Raw genomic sequence first — 19,266 nt, 5'->3', positions numbered from 1 at the left:
CTAGCTGAGGCGAAAGGCGCACACCATACCAAAAAATGGGGGGGAATTACTTAGGCTTTTTAAATCCCTTTTTTTTTCAGCCCCAACCTTCCAGTGCTAGTGATGTCCCCTACTCAAAACCCTTCCTACATGCTCCAAATAACCAAAAATGTGTGGTCTAACTATAGAGCTAGCTATGCGTGAATGTATCCCAAACTTGGTGGCGGTATACTAGTTTTATGGTGAAACTCAAAGACGCCCTCTTTTGTCAAAATCAGTAGAAGGCATTTGATGGTCTCAAACACATTCATTAACAAAAGGGGAACAGATGGAACAAGTTGTACAAGTTGTGAAAATAACTACATGTAATGTCTAATGCATGTTTATAAATAATACAACATGTGTTTTATTACTCTTCATAAGATCGCACAATTTCTAAATATACTAGTGGAGTTGTTGAAAATATAAAAATCACTTGAATTACATACACATATCTTTAAGTTCTACAGCAAATATTGTAATCATATTTCAGTTTAAATACTTTGTCATTATTCCAGATATTTCTCAATAATTATATGCCCACAAATAAAATAACATTAAATAATTCCATCAGAAGGCATATTTCATCTTGTCATTGGATGAAGTTACAATTTGCTCTGAATCAAAAACATGATATCCTACCATTTCCATTTGGTACAATTTACATTTCCTGATATAAAATGCACTACTTTGAGGACCTGGAATTGTTAAACCAGATATATTTCAATAATAATATGTTGCACCACTGCAAAGTGTTTACAACAAAATGTGGAAACATTAGAGACTAAAATATGAAAACTGAGAAATGTTTTTAGATCAATACACATCAACCAGGCACCTCTGAGAAGTACATTACAAAAATTATGAAATGTGTTTGAAAAAGCAAGAAAAAACATCAAACCTACAGTAGCTATAGAACTGAATCTAAAAGACATCTCTGACAATAGTCCCGAGAAAGACATTTTGGTTATGACCACACTAATTAGTCTGTGATAATTTGACATTTGATATTTACCCCTGCAATCTGCTCTACGTCAGCATCTATATCTGTAAGACCCTCCGATGGAGAAATGCACAATTCCTCGAGCCCTTTTAGTTTTCCCATCATACCAACGAGAGCCGCTTTTGTGAGCTTCATCTTACTCCCTCTCAAGTCTAGATGACGGAGGTCAGGTAGTGTAGCCAGTGATCCGACACAGAGATCCGTTAGTGAATCGCAGTCCTGCAAAATGAGGGTTTCCAGTTTTTTCAGGTGGCGGCAAACAAAATGCATGTCTTCGTCGCCGACTTCGGTCTGAGTGACGTTTAGATGCTTCAAGTTCGTAAGATTCTCAGACATACTCTGAAAACCCTTGTGCGAGATCCGGTAGCAGTTGCCGAAGTTAAGGCTCTCCAGTTTACCCCCTTGGGAAAGCAAGGTCAGATGTTCGAGATCCTCGTCACAAAACCTGGTACTTCTCTCAACACTGAGGACCTGTAGGTCACCGAACCGTCCCTGGTCTACAGCTGACTGGAACCAGCCAAACGTGGTCACGCATCGGTACAGCTTTAAGACCTTCAGTGTCGATGGTAAGTTTCCTGAGTCGATGTTCGTTAGAAAAGCGTCTTCGATGTACAGCTCCTCCAAGTTTGGGCAGCGCTCACAGAGATCGTTCAGCACGGCGTTGGAGATGCATTCTGTCTTCTTGACAGAATACATGAAGCCTCGCAGGTGGAGGGTTCGCAGGGCATCGGTGAAGTAACAGCGAATGAGCTTCCATGTTGACTGCAGGTTGATTCGGAAGGGTGTCAGGTCAACGTGCTTCCAGAGTTGCTTCTCACGCATCAGGTGATACCAGGATCTACAGACTCTATTTAAAAACAAAAGGAAGAAAGAAAAGGAAACAACACAAAACTATTAATGATTAGGTATATTTCTCGGATATGATGTTGCAGTCTTGAATTTAATTGTTTTAAAGGCTAAAGAAAGGCCAAGTATAAAAACAAACAAAAAAACAAACCTTTCCCATCCCTGCCTCCTTCTTAATTCCAGCCACCTCCTTATTTTTTTAAATTCATACATTGTTGCACATTCATGCACATGTTGTCAATCTATTGGATTTTTATTGTCACTGTGTAGGTGATTGTTTTCAACAAAATTGTGGCAATGTACAAAGGGTTATGACTCCTTTGAACACAATTTTGTATCAGCAAAATAAAATTGAAGAGTCCATCCACTATCTTGGAAATTCCACACCATCTTGGAAAAAAAAGGGGGGGAAAAGCACCCACCTCCTTCATTGTTTGAAAGAGGCCGGACGAGAAACTACTGATTTTTTAGGTCGGCCTAAAAACTTAAAAGAAACAATGTCGAAGGTCAAAAGACCCTGGTGCTGGCTTTGGTGCTGAGATGGAAAATGGATACACATTTTTACAGAGAGCTTCAAAACCACTGTCTATAGTGAACTTTACTTAGTGAAAGTACACAGTTTCTAGTCGACTAGGACTAGCCTAGCCCCATAAATGTGGCCTATTTACTGGACTGCCTCCGTAAACATAGGCCACACATCCACATGTACAAAAATCGTGTCGACTTTGCCAAATTTTGATTTTCATATTTAGGCTTAGTTTGTAGGATTTTTTTTGCTTTAGAAGCATACTCACCCTCATTATAGGCTAGTCAGAAAGTGCTGCCTTTTTCAGATGTCTAATTTTTGTGAAATTTCATGTTGAAATTTTGATACGCAAACGTGTAAAAATGAATCTGGAAATTTCACGAAAAATATACATCTGAAAAAGGCAGCACTTTCTGATTAGCCTATAAAGAGGGTGAGTATGCTTCTAAAGCAAAAAAACCCTACAAACTAAGCCTAAATGTGAAAATCAAAATTTGGCAAAGTCGACACGATTTTTGTACATGCGGATGTGTGGCCTATGTTTACGGAGGCAGTCCAGTAAATAGGCCACATTTATGGGGCTAGGACTAGCCCAGGTTGGACGTACAGTACACAACGGAGGAGTCCACTGGGCTAGACTAGGACTAGTCGTGTTATCACGTTGCATATGCACCACTTGATGACTAAGAAACACTCACCTTGCAGCATTACACTTCTCTTTAACCTTTAGAAACGAAAATATGTGGACCATCGCTCTAACAGGAAGCGACTCCATCATTCAATTGTAAATAAAAATAAAAAGGGTACAGTGAGTAGCTACAGAGTGTGGAAAAAATTAATGTGTTTCATCCGCCACGCCCACAATCGTCAAATTGGAAATCGGCAAACATCGCCGGTGCCTCTAGTCTGGTTCTGACCAATAGATCTCTCACGGTCAGTGTTAATCAGGGAACCAGACTAAGTTACTTCAACATCGTTCTCAGATTTCCGTTTTTATATACATCACAGCAAAATCCCTTGGGGTCGAGTTGCTTAGATCCAAAATGGCCGCCTAGTAAACAAGATTTCGGCAAGTGTTGCTACCGAACATAATATCTTGATTTCTGTATAAAGTAAGCGTATTTATCGTGCATTTAATATGTATATTGTGTTTTGGTGTTTATATCTAAGTTCCCGTCGTCTGTGTGAAAGACAAGGCGGACACTAGGCGCGGTACTGTGACTGTAATTGCGCCGCGAAGGTTCATCATTTTTGTCACTGAGTGCGCCCGCCCATGTGTTTGTGCACGATCGCTGCAGAAGCCAGTGGCACTGGCAGCACATAATGGAACAGATTGTAGGAAAGAATATAGCCACTTCTTTGGTTGTGTACAAAGTCTATAGAGGGTCGAGTGCATTTTCTAAGTATTTTCTAACAAAATTGGAAATGTTTCATGTTGTGTTTTTTTTTTCAAGTTAAACATTTTTGCAACATTGGACGTAAAGAATGTTGCAACCTGACGACAATTTCTTTCTTTGTATTTCATCTCAAGGTCAGTCATTGAAAAAAATGTTGAAAAGACATGAATATGGGAATGAGAAGCATTTCTAATTTTGTTAGAAAATACTCTAAAAAAATTCTTGACTCTCCGTAGTCTGTACACAACTGTTGAAGTGGCGCCTGGATACTACATTCTTTCCTGAAGTATTATGAATGAAGATTAATGAGACCAATGATGAATCTTTGTAACCAATTTTTCCATTTCAGAGTTCAGAGGAAAAGCAAGATGAGTTTCTACATATCGTGATGAAGGCCTGTATCACATGAATCTAAGCTGCTTGGCGTGACTCACATCGCAAGTGTAGGTAGTTAATCAAACGAAATTGTGATCACCAAGACAAACATCGAGATGCATTCCCGGGCTCACATGTTGCTGGAGAAGGAGTACATACTTCTACAGAGAGAACCAGCCTGGGTAGGTACAGTATTTGTTTGATTGCTGTAAGAAAATACAGTTTTGTATGAAATATGGCTTTAAGTGATATTTTTCTAACCATGACCAACAAAACCTGTTTTGATATTTGGTAATATAATTACTGTTCATTGTATTGTTATTTCATTGGCATGAATTTTTCCTCTTGTATTTCAGGGAATTGAAGCAGAACCGTTAAGTGATGGTAACTTATTTGAATGGGTGGCTACAATACAAGGTCTCAAGGATACACTATGGGAAGGTACTGAACTACACCTTATACATATTCATGAGCCAGTCCTTTTATTTCATTGGTCAATTTTTCACCTTTCTTGGTTATTTGGTTATTATAATGTCTTAGATAAGTTGTTGTTTACTTCAGTCAATCAAAATCCATCCCAGGTTTGGTAATGATTTCTAAGTGTTAAAAACTGGATACCAGACACTATGACATTGACATCTGCCTCCCCCCCCCCAATCCGGGGAATACAAAACAGCATGGACCAAATCACAGACTAAACAATTGTAAACTGTCATGAATTAATTGAATTCAAATATTGTGTTACTTTTTATCAACAGGTGGGGTTTTTGCAATAAATCTGAAGTTTGATGAGCAGTTCAACAGTGTTCCTCCCGCAGTGCATTTTCATACCATTCCTTTTCATCCAAATAGTAAGTGTACTACTACTTTGTAACCAAAAAGGTATTTAAAAAGTACATTATCCCACCCCCACAATTTTGGGACTTTACTTATTGGACCACGAGCAATCGATCTAGCCTATTTAGGGGCTGGGGCATAAGGGAGATATTCAAATGTCTCCCTAATTCCACTTCTCCCAAAGGTATAACTTGTGACACTTAAGAGTTTCCTAAAGGTCCTATCTATGGTTGTAATGTGTATTTATAAAGCGCACATATCCACCAGTATTGGTGCTCAAGGCGCTACATCATTATTACCCGTGCTCATTGGGCCAATAAAACATTCCAAATACCCTCTCAGCACCCCAGGTATACAGCTTTTCAGGATTCATCAATAAATAAATATTTAAAGTGAAATACAATGCAGTAAAAGTGATACATTGTAATTGGTTAGCCCTAACAAGTCTTTTCTTGACATTTTTGTTATTTGCCCTGTGTTTTTCAGTTGACATGAACACCGGTCGGCCCTGCGTTGACTTCCTGGATGATTACGACACATGGAAGGAGTCATATAGTTTGCAATCTGTGCTTCTTGCGATACAGGTACAGTACATGTAAATGAATTTGACTGAAACAATTTTTTGACAATATTGAAATGCAGGTCAACTGCGCGCAATGCTTGCAAGAACTCAGTCAATGTTGTAGTCAAGTCTATCTTAACTCCATCACAAGTCCATCACAAGTCCATCACAAGTCCATCACAAGTCCATCACAAGTCCAACACAAGTCCATCACAAGTCCATCACAAGTCCATCACAAGTCCATCACAAGTCCAACACAAGTCAATCACAAGTCCATCACAAGCCCATCACAAGTCCATCACAAGTCCATTACAAGTCCATCGCAAGTCCATCACAAGTCCATCACAAGTCCATCACAAGTCCATCACAAGTCCATCACAAGTCCATCACAAGTCCATCACAAGTCCATCACAAGTCCATCACAAGTCCATCACAAGTCCATCACAAGTCCATCACAAGTCCATCACAAGTCCAACACAAGTCCATCACAAGTCCATCACAAGTCCAACACAAGTCCATCACAAGTCCATCACAAGTCCATCACAAGTCCATCACAAGTCCATCACAAGTCCATCACAACTCCATCACAAGTCCATCACAAGTCAATCACTAAAACCACTCATTTTTTCACACTTCTGTCTCCAGTGTCTACTATCCTACCCTGTCCTAGAGGCTGCAGTCAACCCAGAGGCTTGTGGTATCTTGAAAGAGTCACCTGATCTCTACAGACAAATGGTTCTAGACTGTGTGACTGCCAGTCAGCGTGTTCACGGTATGTAAGAATGCTGAAAAATGGCTGTATAGGAGTCTGGGTTCAAGACTGTGTCCTAGCCTCAGCCATTTCTAAAACCTTGGATTGTCTATGGCTTTGCCTCATAGTGTGAATGTCCAGGGATAGGAACCTAAAATAATGAAGATGAACCAAAGCCAAAGCTGGAGCCAAAACCAGGATTTGAGAATAGGCTATTCCTTGTCTGTGACCATTGCCATGTATGCATGGGGCAGCATTGGTCCAGTTTGATACATATTACATATTCATGAATAGCTTTGATAGTAGATTGGTTTTCAGTCCCAGATTCCGTGGTATTCTCTGAGAAAATCCTTTTGGTATTTTCCTCCCACTCGAAAACTCAACATATCTTCATTATCATCGGTCATCACGTTTTTCCAGATCCCAATCTACATTACTTGTGCAATTTTAAAGCAACAATCAAATAATCAAGATAGAAAAATATGAAAATGTCTATAAATTTGTTAATTTTGTTAATTAGCTGGTCAGAGCCTTCAGGTTGACGATGCCAAAGTTCGTTTTGAGGAAGCTGGGGAGGACGAGACATCTGACCGACCCAAATCCTCCCAGACGAGCCAAGCTAAGGTTTCCTTTGATGATTACCTGACGACGTGGAGCGGCATTGCTACCAGCAAGGCAGAACCCAACATGAAAAATCCATGTGAGTTGGGCAGTACCACCTTGTGGGTACAACCATATTGTGTATAAACCTATTCCAAGCGTAAAGAAAAAAATATTGCAATGGTATAGTTTCATAATATACAACAAAACAATTTATACACCATTGCCGTATTACTAATCAATACGTGCATATTGCATCTGAAGTTATCTGCACATTCAATTCTAGAGTCTAACATATTGTACGTGTGTTTTTCAACTCTTCAGTATTAGAAGCAATCAAGAATGACCCCAAGTTACAGACGGCGCATTTTGGTCTTCCCTTAGAGGAACTACAACAGCACATGAAGAAACAACTACAGGAGTAAGTATTATCAGCAAGGTTTATTAACCCTCCTAGTCCTCTGCACTTCACAACCTTCAAGTTTTGCAAAATCGCTTTTGCCTATACTTCAATTTCTTTGAGGTAATTTTCTGTGTAGTATGGATAACACTTCAAATCCCTGCACAATTGATTGCATAGGTAATACATGTTACTCTAAAATAGAAAAGGCTCTCGAGTTGAAAGATTTTATAGGTTTAATAGGTCTATAGGTTTCCCTGTGAGGCCTGTGGTATCTGTTCCAAGTTTACTTTTTATATGTCATTAAACCAGAATATATTATGAATAGCCAGAGCTGACACCCTTTTCTCAACAGGCACAATTCCTTGATGTACGGTAACTTTGCGGCCAAACCCAGCAAGACGGATTCCCAGGAGAAGAAGCTGGACCACATCAACAAGATGCGCAAGATATACCTGCCCTCACGGAAAATAAGTAAGCAAAAAACTAATAGTCTAATAGTCTGTTAAACACATCTGTCCAGTGACATGTCCTCGGTCCCATTTTGTGTCCGATAAACTATTTCAGCTTATTCTAAATGATAGGATCCATGCATGAACAAGAGAGGGCGCTTTTTGACCACTTTCGTGAGCTCAACGGATGGTACACACCACATGCGTTTACTGGGTGGCGCACGTATTGCACAAGTTGTGCGCTATACTAACTTCATGTGCGCAAACCCATAGTGCGAGTAAGAAGTCGTTGGCAATGTGTTCGAGTGTCTCTCCCAGTGGTCTCCCATAACTCTCCATTTCTTACCATTGAGGGGGTACTTGTGCTCGGAGCCCATAGGCCTAAAACTGTAGACACAAAACGAACTAAACCACTCAGATAGAAACACTAAAAACTGTACCCCAAAAAAACCCTAAACCTTAAACCTTCTTCTTGATAGGTAATTTTGTTGCTTTCTCTCATCTCTTCACAGTGCCACCGCCCTCAACTGCCCAGAGTGACACAGGTGACCCTTGGGACAAAGACGTCGATGATCTGGTGGAGTGGACGGCTAATCTTGATGAGGAGGAACTGATGGAGGAATATTAAGATGACTGACAGGCATGCAACTGGGAATAAAAAAAAACCGAGGAAACTCCAAACCAAACTAGAGTTTGTACAGCGTTTTTCAATTTGTAATGGCATTCATGAGAAGTAAAAAGTATGGAAATAAGCGGATCCGAGGAAAAGTTGCATGCCTGGACTGATTGTGATTGATATATAGATGGCACATCAGGAGCACTCACTAGAGCTCCAGGGATGTGCATTCTGTTTTGTGGAATGTAGTACGCACAACTTCTTTATTCTGAAGTGCATAACCTGTAGCATCTTCAAGTGAGTATCAGGCACTACTAGCAATGCGTCCTTTCCAGTGGTCCCTTTTCTCTTTTTAACTGTAGAGGGGGTACTTGTGCGTGTAGTCCGTAAGACTAACGGAGGAAAATAAAGATGGATTGATACAACAGGTTTTTTTAGTTAAAGAGCCCATGCAATCTAATTTTTTTAATGCAATCCTTGAAAATGTACCGTTGTGTCCCATTTCACCTTATTTTCAATTATCGTTTTGTCGTTTTGAAGGGTAGTTTGGGGCCTTTGGGGTTTTTATGCTAATTTAAATTTCCATATTGATGAGCAAAACTGTGATGTTATTCCAAGCAGAAACCTCCATTTTACAGCTCTTTCAGCAGACACAAAATGCTGTCAGAAAGTTTCTTTTCTTTGGTGATTCGTCAAGGTTGTTGTGTAAGTACATGGCAGTAAACCAATGAGCAACCCATTCACACAATAATGAACAGAAAACTCCTTAATTGAACAGTGTCTTCTGAAATGACATCACAGCAACAGGGCCCTCAGTTGTCCGGAAAAGCATGGACATTTTTTTATAATAAAAAGGGGTGCAGTTTTCAATAGAATTAACCAGAATGGGACGTCAAGTTGTTTTCAAATATTTAAGAGGAGTAGAAAGTTGCACAAAACGTGTTCCAATTAAAGAAAAAATCATTGCATGGACCCTTTATTCTTTCTGGTGTTGAAGCCAAGGCTATCTTTAAAAAAAATAGTACAAGGCACTGTATCCTGGGAGCTGGAAGAAACGAAATGAGAGAAGACAAAGGAACGTGAAGTTTTGGAGGAAAACTTCCGAATGACATTGAAGGGAAACTGGATGACACAAATCCATGTTAGCCTGGGTGGTCTTGCACCAGGAATTGACACAGAAGAGGAAGTTGAGAAAAGATACCACAGCCCCTATCTGACTACCGGGTTCTTTTTAATTGACATTTAGACTGATATGGCGTTGTGAAGGGCAGCTTGTTTTCCAGACATGTAAATGGTGCAACAGTGATTTTAGTCTACCAGCCTTGCTCACAAACCCTGTGTGTATTTTTCAACATGATGTTGCTAAGCCATGCTACTGCTCATTAGCTGAACTGCTGAAAACAGACATTATGAAGAAAAAAAATATGCACTGTTTCAAATTTAGATAGTCAATTCGGTTTGGGGATTTTTAAATTTATATTTTTGGCAATTTTGTTTATTGTATTTTTTGGAGAGAGAGATCCATCAGAATGCATTACAAGGATGACGTACATGTACATAGAAAGTTTATTTGATATCTCTAGATCCAGGGATACCTTGTAGATCAGCTCCACCTTTCTGAAAGGTAGAGAAGTTGAGTTTGAGTGACAGCAGTTTTATCGATATGTTTAAAAAGGTAGAATATGTAAATATCAGACATGTGTGTGTATAATTTGTTTACTGTTTGAAAGACAAATAAAAACCCAAGACGGGGTCAAGTTTTTAAATAAATTGGTGTGGTGGTCTGTTCATTGAACTAAGTTCAATTTTAATACCAGGCCGACTAGCATCCCAAATCATGGTTTAGAATGATTTTGTGTTATACCCGAGTTCAAAAATTACATTTGAGCGAAATCTCCCCAACTGCACTGTTGATCTTTCGACATCAATTCTTCGGAAAGTTAGTTCGGCCCGAGTCTGGAACGCCAATTTAAAAAGGGAGTTGAAGCCAATTAGATGCCCTCGTTACAGGCACGATCTCTGTCATCATTCATCATTGGAGGCTAGCATTTGTGGGAAAACTCGATGTGGTCGTCCGTCATTTGCAACACCTGTTATTTTCCCATGACGATTATGTCGTTAACAATTACAGAATAAACTGTTAATACTTTGAAAAAATAATCAAAAAGCTGACGAATGCACCGCGCAATGCACTCAGATGGAGTACAAAGAGCGCGAATATTCATGTATTAATCGATTTGGGAATATAAATACATTAATATGTGTGTATTAGCAAGGGATATCTGTGTACTGTAAAATGTTGAAGATTAAAATTCAGCTCGAAGCACGCTTTCTTTTTGAAATTGATTTCTCTTTTGCTCTTATAAAACAAATTCTATAGTTTTATAAATTTCGTATAACGGTTTAGGGATCGACGTATCTTTTTAGGTACCTCACTGAAAACTGTTAATATGGGCTTTGCGCATGGAATTAGTGACTTTCTTAGAACTTGTAAAGATTTTTTTTGCGGTGGAAAATCTTTATAGTCTTACGATGATGTATACACAATAAGCACCGCCAATGATGTTGTTTAACATGTTTTCATCTGTGTGTAAAGGGTACCTAAGTCAGGTCTAGTATAAGTATGTATGATTGTCTTTTTAAAGTCATACTTAGCCTAGTTACCGATCCATTCAATACTTAGGCCAAAAAAACATAGTTATGCTTCCGATTAAATGGCATCTGAAAATAGGGTAGGTAGGCAGGGAAAAGTTTTCCTTTTGCACATTTTTTTTGTGTATGGAGGCGTCTGCGTGTAATCAAGGGTAAAAAATAAAAATTGATGGTTTTGGTTTTATGAATTTTCCCATAAAAAATTAGGGTAGGGGCTGTCAGAATAGGGTAGGCAGGGGAAGTGGAAGCAGAACTATTTTGTTGGGCATTGCCACTGAAAAGTTATGGATGTAGCAGTCTTCCACCGCTAGCGCTACGGGCGCGAAGCCCTAATTCTATTTTGTAGCCCCAGAAAATGTTTAGCAAAATATGGAGCCTCCGATGTCATTTTTTGCATGCAAAATTCAGTGTTTCATTCGATCTTTTTATGCTCTAAAAATCCACAAAGAAAATGTATAACTTAATGCACGAGATTCTCTTGCACTCCCAGTTTATAAAATGGTCCATGGGACAACCCCCCCCCCCCCGGCCCTACGAATATGACTGCAATATTGAGAAAGCTACTTTGCAAAACAGGTTTTGTTCGACGGAGTTGTCCCCGCAAACAATTTCCAGTTTAGTCCCTGGTGGACCGTTCGGGAGTTTGAACTACATGTACAAGCTACAAGGTACAACAAGCGAATTGAAACAAGACTTTCCTTTACTACATCTCTCGCAGGCCGCCTTCCGTGGCTCTGACCTGTACTGTCAATCGTTTTCAAAATCCAAATAAATTGTGAAATATCATATTGACAGTCTGCACATGTACACAGAACCCAATTTCCCCAGTTTTATCTAACAAAAATCCACTACAGATATTGTGGACATTGATCAATCTGACTTTGTGTTTTTCTTGAAATTCAAAAGCCATAACATAGACAGCTCCGATAACACATACAATATAACAAAACCAGAATAACCGATGGGTTTGTCTAAATAATTATCAGCTTCATGATAATGCAAATATATGGTTATCCTTTGTGTTTAATTAATCATAAAATTATGACAGACTCCATATGGCAGCTTGATGAAGCGACTCAGAGACTGCTTCGTCGATTTATTATGAACAACTTAATTAAATTAAAAGGCACATTGCATAATATCCCAAAAGTAACCTATCGAATTATCATCAGAAAGCTTACTTGGATTAAAGATTATTATGGTATTCTAAACACCCCGTGAAATTATTCCCGTTTGGCTTGTTGTCATTTAGAAGAAATTAAGAAATGTAGGTGATTTCCAACGATTAGTCAATCAACTGATTTTTGGAAAGTGCTATTGGAATCATGTGCATTGTTTTCCCTGTTTTCTCCAAAAGTGCACTATCCACTGAGCCGAAGGTCCAACAGGTTATAGATGTGGAACATTTTTCTTTGAATTATGAGTGGTGTTAATATTGGAAACGAACAAAATGTATGAAAATCAAATGACCCTATATGTAGTTTAAGGGAGACATCAGACATGTCGTCTTAATTGAATGCGCCTCTTTGAAGTTCCAAAAACGCGTGTCCCAGAAAGGTCATAAACTAGAATATAATTTGCATACGGCAACTATACATTGAACATTTGATGCCATGAAATTATCGTGCGAAGGAAATAGGGGTACAACATTTTTGGTCCTCCAAAATCGAGCCCGGAGATTGCTATAGGCTTTACACAAGTCACACGTATTTCTTTTCGAAATGGTTGCTGGTCAACTAATCAATTATCAAAGTTTTCGCTTCAAATGTGAAGTAGTTTTGTTGTTTTCCCCCACTCCAGGTTTCCAAATCCTCCTGGCATATACATTTTTGTATCGGTATCTGTACTCAGAAAAGAATATAAACAAATTGAATTGTTAACAGGACGGATTTCATTGAAGTTTTCCAGTCTTATCAGAAGAAAATTCACCTCGAAACTGTTTGTTTCTTAGTGTTTCTTGTTTAGTTTCCGTAATGAAGACGCTGCATGTCTCGGTGAGGCCTGGTTACTACCACCACCACTGACGGGGTTGACAGTCACACGGGCCATGGAGGTGAAAGCGGCAGGTTTGTCCGGCATTTGGACGGCGCCCCTTCTGCCTCTCCTCCTAGCCCTCATCAGCATGGCATCCTCCGTGTCCTCACCATCACCCTGGGGCTGAGTCGCCCTGGAGCTCTCAAAAGCCTCGCGGGACTTCTGACTCCGCTTCTGTCTCATCTCGTCGAACTCGGCGAGCGAGATGCTCCGAGTGGCGGCCGGGACGCTGGCCCGCCGGTTGTCCTTCAGCATCTCGGCTTGTTCTTGGGTCACTCCTTGGGGCACGAAGAACCCTTTGGCCGGATCCATCTTGATGTCTGGATTGATAGTCTGTAGCTCCCGTCTCAGCTGCTTCTGTTCCAGACTAAGGAGGTGTGTAGCAGTTCGGAGATCCTTCTTGAAGACGTCTAGAGTCAGTGCCAACCGGCGCTGCTCTCGGTCATTCATTGTCTTGGCCGAGTTGAACGCCTTGCTCTGTTTCATCTTCTTCTTGTCATCTTTCTTCTTGCCGTCTCCTTTCTGCTCTGGCTCCACGGGCCATCTCTGGGCACTCTTCGGTATAACAATCGACATTTTGTCTCAACCTCGCAAAGTCAAATCCTGAAGACAAAAAACTGTCCCTGTCAACAGTTTGTTTCAGGGCTCCAACGCCAGTCGCCTGTATTCCTCGTCAAAGCATTTTTCTCTCTCGATATCTGGAACAAGCACAAATAATGTTATGGTTATGATTTGCCACTTTAGGCCAATACATGTATACTGGTAACATATTAATTTTCTTTCACACGTGATCTGAAATTTGTAGTCCCCACAAACATCTTGTATCGCCATGTTGCCGGCAAACTTCGCTTCATGATTACGTCTTTCAGGACAGAGCAAATTTTGAAACAAAGAAATTATTGCTTTCTCATTATTGCAGATTTCTTACTTCTAGATTAAACATACCAAACGTACCTGGTTACCTTGATCATGGGTGTTCTCCTGTACGCCAAGATGGCGAATCTTCAGCACATTAATAATCCAAGATGGTGTACCAGGCTTAAGAAGACATCTCGGCCAATTGTCAATCGTGTGAAACGAAACTAAGAATAGAGCACCTTACGTCGAAACATAGCATTTCTCCTCCAATTTTTACGATTTCTTTCTTTGTGACTTTGTGTAGGGCCTATGTCTACCGGGCTAGTGTAAACTTACATCCGCCGAGTTTATACTTAGAACCAGAGGTTGTTTCATATCCAAAAATATCTTGGTTGCCAAGACCGGCTGACTTTTTACCGCTGGTACGCAACCTGTGAGCTTCTGTGTTGTGTGTATACCGTTATAATAAACTGCTTTGTCTACGTGCCCCGTTACATGATCAACTATTAATGTTCGTCTGCGGGGGTACATTGGACAGCAATCGATAAATCAATTTGTCACCGCACCGGTTTCGAGCAACGTGGGGTGTAAGGCGGACCAAGACCTATGCTCGCGCGTCGCCTTGGGAAATGGGGGGAGCTCCGTCGCATTGCGGAGGTCTGCAAAGTACAGTTGGAGAGCGCGTGCTAAACTTTCTAATGGGTTAGGGTGATGACAGACAAGTGAACTTGAAACGTTTGGGAATTCCTGGGGGTGGGGCAAATCCATATAAATAAAAAGGACTAGCTGCATGATCAGACATCCATTTTTCATCATTTGTAGCCTACACGTACATCGATTTTCAATTAGCATGATCGTGGATTGACCTGTTTACTTTTTAGTTCAAGCGGCCCGCCAATTTTATTTAATCGAATAAGAGTTTATTCCCCAAAACGCGATGAATGCCATTTGTTACCTTGTATAGAATCAAACCCTCTCCTGGCTGCCTAAAGTCAGTTTCGACGGCTGTTATAGTTTATAAGATTTGAGGCTTTGCATGGTGGAGTATCGGTATCGTTTTGGTTTGCGGTAACACCATGTGGTAATAACTACTGCTTAGAAGATATTTAGTTCTGAAAAGAACTTGTCCTGCTTATTATCAACTTTGCTTTAGTAGTTTTTTTTAAGAACAGTCCTGCTTTAAGTTCTAAACCAAAGACCAAAGACAAGTTCTTTAGAATTTAAAGCAGGACTGTTCTTATCAGAACAAAAAACTACTAAGCAAAGTTGATATAAAATAAGCAGGACAAGTTCTTTTCAGAACTTAATATCTTCTAAGCAGTAGTTATTACCACATGGTGTTACCGCAAACCGAAACGATGCTGTTATAGTTGCACACAATTTACAAATACAACAAGGCGAAAATGAAGTTCAGAAACTGTTTTCATTCTTAAAAGTGCCATAGGTACTAACCGTCAAATTTTCCTTTTTTCAAGTAAATTATCTCGTTTTTGAAATAAACTCTTTTAAGAGATTCAGAATGTCTATTCACTGGAAGTCTTTTCGTGCATGTACAATGGGCCGGATTAAGCCCAATGCGTAATGGGTTAATCCTATACGATAGAACTGCCCAGCTCACAAATGACATAAAGATATAAAGATATAAAGATATAAAGAAGACAGTATAGGTTTGTTCGCTGGTTCCAGCCAAAAAAAAATTCCTGCGATAAAAGCCAATAGCTTGGAATTTTTCCGGGTTTTAGTGCAAGGCGTTAACATCCAAAAGTGGACATTGCTGAGTACCAGCGTAGATGTAGGTGTAGAGGCAAGAAAATCGGGCGCGCTGGAAGAATTGACGTCTTTGCATTCTTTTGAAATCTTAAACATTAACCAAATATCTTTATCCAGACCAAATCACTCAGCAACAGACCCATTTTGTCGTGTTGATCCAAACACATCACCACAAACGATTTGGTAACACGTCTGGTAAGTTGCTCAAAACTAATTCAACTATAACAGTAAAACAGGTCTTGCATTAGCGCTACTCTGGTTTCACAACAATTCGCAATTAAATTACTTCTTTGTTGGGTTTGTAACTCCGCACATGTAGTGACCTAAATACTACAGTGTATAAGGGAGCAAGCTTGAATACGTGCTGCGTTTGCGCATCAGTCATTTCCCGCGACATCATGTTCATTACGGCAATATTATGGTACATTCAGTATACATGGCAACAGTGGATTTTTCAGTTAGCGAGCTATCAGTTTGTTTGTCTTTCCTGTAGGCCTATTATATTTATAGCTTGACATCTGTTCCGTGTAATTGGTTATTGTTTTCCCAGGTTTAACTTCTCATTGCACGACGATAACGGTTTCAGTTATTAACTCGGACCCAATCGGATAAGTTGGAAACGACGGTGGGTACGTGTGACAGATTCTGGACATGGATAGATGGCTAATTTTCCGTTTTAGCGGCACCAGAAAGAGCCGTGTTGTTCAGTGACTCTGTCCCATACGACAAACTTGCAAGGCAGAAATACGTCAGAGTAGCACACGGTGCGGCTCGAGAAGAATGAAGATGTTTCACAAATTTTAGAATTGCAGTCGTCCTATTTGTATCATTTTAGAAGGCTATAGTCGTTCTTTGGTAGATATGGATAACTTTTCTACTTTGGTTGCGCCAGAGCCGTGTTGTTCGGTGACTCCAGGACAGTTTATCGGATTTATGGCGTTCGATGCTCTGATCTTCCTCGGCATCATCGTCGGCAACACCCTGGTCGTGATGTCGGTGATGTCCTTCCCCAAGATGCGCTCTCCGACTAACGTCTTCTTGGCCAGTCTTGCCGTGGCAGATCTCTTCGTGGCCTTCGCCTGCCTCCCCTGTGACATCATCTTCAGCCTGGGCGTGGCTGGGGAGGTCTCCCCCTGGCTGTGTCTCGTCGGCAGCTCGCTGACTTGCGTGTCGTTCAGCGTCTCTGTCAACCACTTAGCCGTAATCGCCTACGATCGCTACCTGGCTATCACCAAACCGCTACGGTACTACACCCAGATGACATTGCGACGAGTACGCTACCTCATCCTGGCATCTTGGACTATTGCCATCTTTTACAACCTCCTGCCGTTCTTCGGTTGGAACCAGTTATCAACTTACAACCTCGACTACTGCGACTTGCTCTTCATCCACCCTTTCAGTTACCGCTGTGTAGGTACCGTTGTCCTCACTGTAACCCCCTTCATCTTCATGGGGTACTTCTACCTGAGGATTTACCTCGTGGCCCGGAAGCATCACCGGCGCATCGCCGCAGAAGCCCACGCCGTCCAACTCCATCCACGGCCCCTCATGCTGGAGATCAGAGCAGCCAAGACGGTAGCCCTAGTCCTGGGCATCTTCATGCTAGCATTCTCACCAGCAACTCTGATCACCGTGGGAGATGCTTTATTCTCGCTCCCCATGAAGGAACTTTTCATCCTTGAGATTTTCTTTTTCCATCTTGTCTTCAGCAACTCTGCCATGAATCCTGTGACCTATGCCTGGCGGAGCAGGGAGTTTCGCTGGGCGTTTGTTAAACTCCTCGCGCCCATCTTCCCATGCCGATACTGGAAGAGTTTATCGGAGCGGGCTACACGCAACCTCACTAATAACCCAAACGATTCCTTGACCGTGAATCCCGACTCCGCCCCCGATGAAGGAATAGACCTCGGCTCCACTTCATCGTCTCGAAACGAACTGACTAACACACACACTGGTACTACAGATTATGTTTTCCAATTGCAAAACGGTGGCGAAACCTCATCTAGAGTTTGGTGTATTGACGTACGGTAACTTATAGTTTTGATAAATTTAAAACCTTCCAATGAGGCCTATGGGCGAATTTTATGTACAAGGTGAGTCAAAAAAAGCGAAACCTAAATGTCGGGACTATTGTTTTATTGAAATTCTGCATGTAGCACTTTCAAAATCTAGGATATGAAAGCCCAATTCATGAGCTTTCTTTTAGTACAAAAATCATTCAAATCACTTATGTTCTTTTCAAGTCACTGAATTTTAAACACAAACAGCGTTTTAAAGTTCTGTCCACTATCTCCCATAAAATAGTGCGTTCTTTCAGCAAAACGAAAACAGATCCGTAGGCCTTCCTTCCTTCCTTCCATAGAGTGCAGTCCTCAAAAGATGAGTATAGTCGCACGGTGTGAATTGTCTGCGTTTTGCTGAAACTTGAAAGAACACTTACTCTTTTGTGATCCGTGGACAGCACTTCAAAACGGTTGACTTGAAAAGTACATGTGTTTTGAGTGATTCTTGTACTAAAAGGAATCTTATGAATTGGGCTTTCATATCCTAGATTTTGAAAGTGCTACACGCAGAACTTCACTAAAACAATAGTCCCGACATTTGGGTTTCGCTTTTTTTTTTGACTCACCCTGTACATCCGTGTGATGTCCAGTACAGTGTTACCAAAACAAAAATCTGTTATTGCCCTGCTTTCATGAACAGTGTCATTATTTATCAATAAAGATGGTATGTTACCAGATATAGAGTTCATGGAGTTTTCTCATCGGAAATATCTGATATTGTTGTCAGCTGTGTCGCCAGTCACAGGGCATGCTTTTCCAGGTGATGCTGATATCGTTTCCTTTTTTCTTTTTTCATGGAAACTTTTCTAGGTTCTGGGTCCTTCGTTGGCCTCAATGCCCCTGCCTGCTAAAAGGTCTAGATCTACATTATCTATTTCCATTTTGAGAGTCAACGTACTTAAGGAAATACGTAGGCCATGTAGACATTTCTTTGCAAATCCCTGGTTGGCACTTCAACATTGCAAAATTTAGTTATTGTTGATGTACCCTAACGTGGCGCGCCCCCCAACGTGGCGCACTTTGATTTTTGCGCCTGTAGCGCCTAACTAGAGCAAAAGTTTTAACTGGCATTTCACAGAAAGTGAAATTTCATCAAGTTCTAAACACTCCTGTTCATAAATCGCGAGTTTATTTACCCGTAACAAATTTAGATGAACAGATTATTTTGGCGTGATTTTCCGATATTATTTTCAAGTGCAAAGTGAACCCTTTGAAAATGCCCCCAAAAAATAAAAAAAAAATTTCTGACAAACATCTGGCTGGGTATGTACGTAGAGATAATAATTATTAATTATGTATCAGAATTTATCAAGTTTACAGAAATTTTTAAATGTTAATTTGGAATTTTCCGAGATTTATTCAAGTGCGCCACGTTAGGGAACACTCCGCCAATTTGTGCCCAATTTCCGGACGCCACCGTTTTTGAATTTCGGATTAATATCTATGAAACTGAAATTGTTCACAGAGGTAAAATAGCAAGCATTAATAAGGTAAAAGTACCAGTAT

The 19,266-nt window shown here is 40.5% G+C and overlaps 4 protein-coding genes across 5 annotated transcripts; 2 read left to right on the top strand and 2 right to left on the bottom strand.

The window, feature by feature from the left end:
* Positions 1-357: 357 nt before the first annotated feature.
* LOC119737567 (F-box/LRR-repeat protein 12-like) lies at positions 358-3,300 on the bottom strand. Its single transcript, XM_038212018.1, has 2 exons — positions 3,092-3,300; positions 358-1,868 (listed from the first exon to the last, which is right to left on the bottom strand). The coding sequence occupies exons 1-2, from the start codon at positions 3,169-3,171 to the stop codon at positions 1,001-1,003; spliced, it is 948 nt and encodes a 315-aa protein (XP_038067946.1). The 5' UTR covers positions 3,172-3,300; the 3' UTR covers positions 358-1,000.
* A 64-nt stretch (positions 3,301-3,364) lies between these two features.
* Positions 3,365-10,153, top strand: LOC119737566 (ubiquitin-conjugating enzyme E2 U-like). Its single transcript, XM_038212016.1, has 10 exons — positions 3,365-3,505; positions 4,140-4,347; positions 4,522-4,606; positions 4,924-5,016; positions 5,489-5,586; positions 6,210-6,336; positions 6,836-7,015; positions 7,240-7,336; positions 7,671-7,789; positions 8,280-10,153. Exons 2-10 carry the CDS (start codon positions 4,282-4,284, stop codon positions 8,393-8,395), a joined length of 981 nt encoding a protein of 326 aa, XP_038067944.1. The 5' UTR covers positions 3,365-3,505; positions 4,140-4,281; the 3' UTR covers positions 8,396-10,153.
* Positions 10,154-12,272: 2,119 nt separating this feature from the next.
* LOC119737568 lies at positions 12,273-14,372 on the bottom strand. Of its 2 annotated transcripts, none has more exons than XM_038212019.1 (2): positions 14,024-14,372; positions 12,273-13,767 (listed from the first exon to the last, which is right to left on the bottom strand). In XM_038212019.1, exon 2 carries the CDS (start codon positions 13,643-13,645, stop codon positions 12,983-12,985), a length of 663 nt encoding a protein of 220 aa, XP_038067947.1. In that variant the 5' UTR covers positions 13,646-13,767; positions 14,024-14,372; the 3' UTR covers positions 12,273-12,982. The 2 variants fall into 2 exon arrangements, with proteins under 2 accessions (XP_038067947.1, XP_038067948.1); XM_038212020.1 differs by having other exon boundaries at positions 14,032-14,372.
* A 1,898-nt stretch (positions 14,373-16,270) lies between these two features.
* LOC119736766 (adenosine receptor A1-like) lies at positions 16,271-17,728 on the top strand. Its single transcript, XM_038210776.1, has one exon. The coding sequence runs from the start codon at positions 16,559-16,561 to the stop codon at positions 17,726-17,728; it is 1,170 nt and encodes a 389-aa protein (XP_038066704.1). The 5' UTR covers positions 16,271-16,558.
* The last annotated feature ends 1,538 nt before the right edge of the window (positions 17,729-19,266 follow it).

This window comes from Patiria miniata, unplaced genomic scaffold (genome assembly GCF_015706575.1).
Source record: "Patiria miniata isolate m_02_andy unplaced genomic scaffold, ASM1570657v1 HiC_scaffold_3, whole genome shotgun sequence".
Lineage (NCBI taxonomy): Eukaryota > Metazoa > Echinodermata > Asteroidea > Valvatida > Asterinidae > Patiria > Patiria miniata.
This window is presented reverse-complemented; position numbering and strand designations above follow the sequence as displayed.

Coding starts and splice junctions, on each gene's coding strand:
- LOC119737567 (XM_038212018.1), bottom strand. CDS start 3,171: ATGATGGAGTCGCTTCCTGTTAGAGCGATGGTCCACATATTTTCGTTT. Junction 1,869..3,091: donor GAGAAGTGTAATGCTGCAAG/GTGAGTGTTTCT, acceptor GTTTTTAAATAG/AGTCTGTAGATCCTGGTATC.
- LOC119736766 (XM_038210776.1), top strand. CDS start 16,559: ATGGATAACTTTTCTACTTTGGTTGCGCCAGAGCCGTGTTGTTCGGTG.
- LOC119737568 (XM_038212019.1), bottom strand. CDS start 13,645: ATGTCGATTGTTATACCGAAGAGTGCCCAGAGATGGCCCGTGGAGCCA.
- LOC119737566 (XM_038212016.1), top strand. CDS start 4,282: ATGCATTCCCGGGCTCACATGTTGCTGGAGAAGGAGTACATACTTCTA. Junction 5,587..6,209: donor CTGTGCTTCTTGCGATACAG/GTACAGTACATG, acceptor TTCTGTCTCCAG/TGTCTACTATCCTACCCTGT. Junction 7,790..8,279: donor CCTGCCCTCACGGAAAATAA/GTAAGCAAAAAA, acceptor ATCTCTTCACAG/TGCCACCGCCCTCAACTGCC.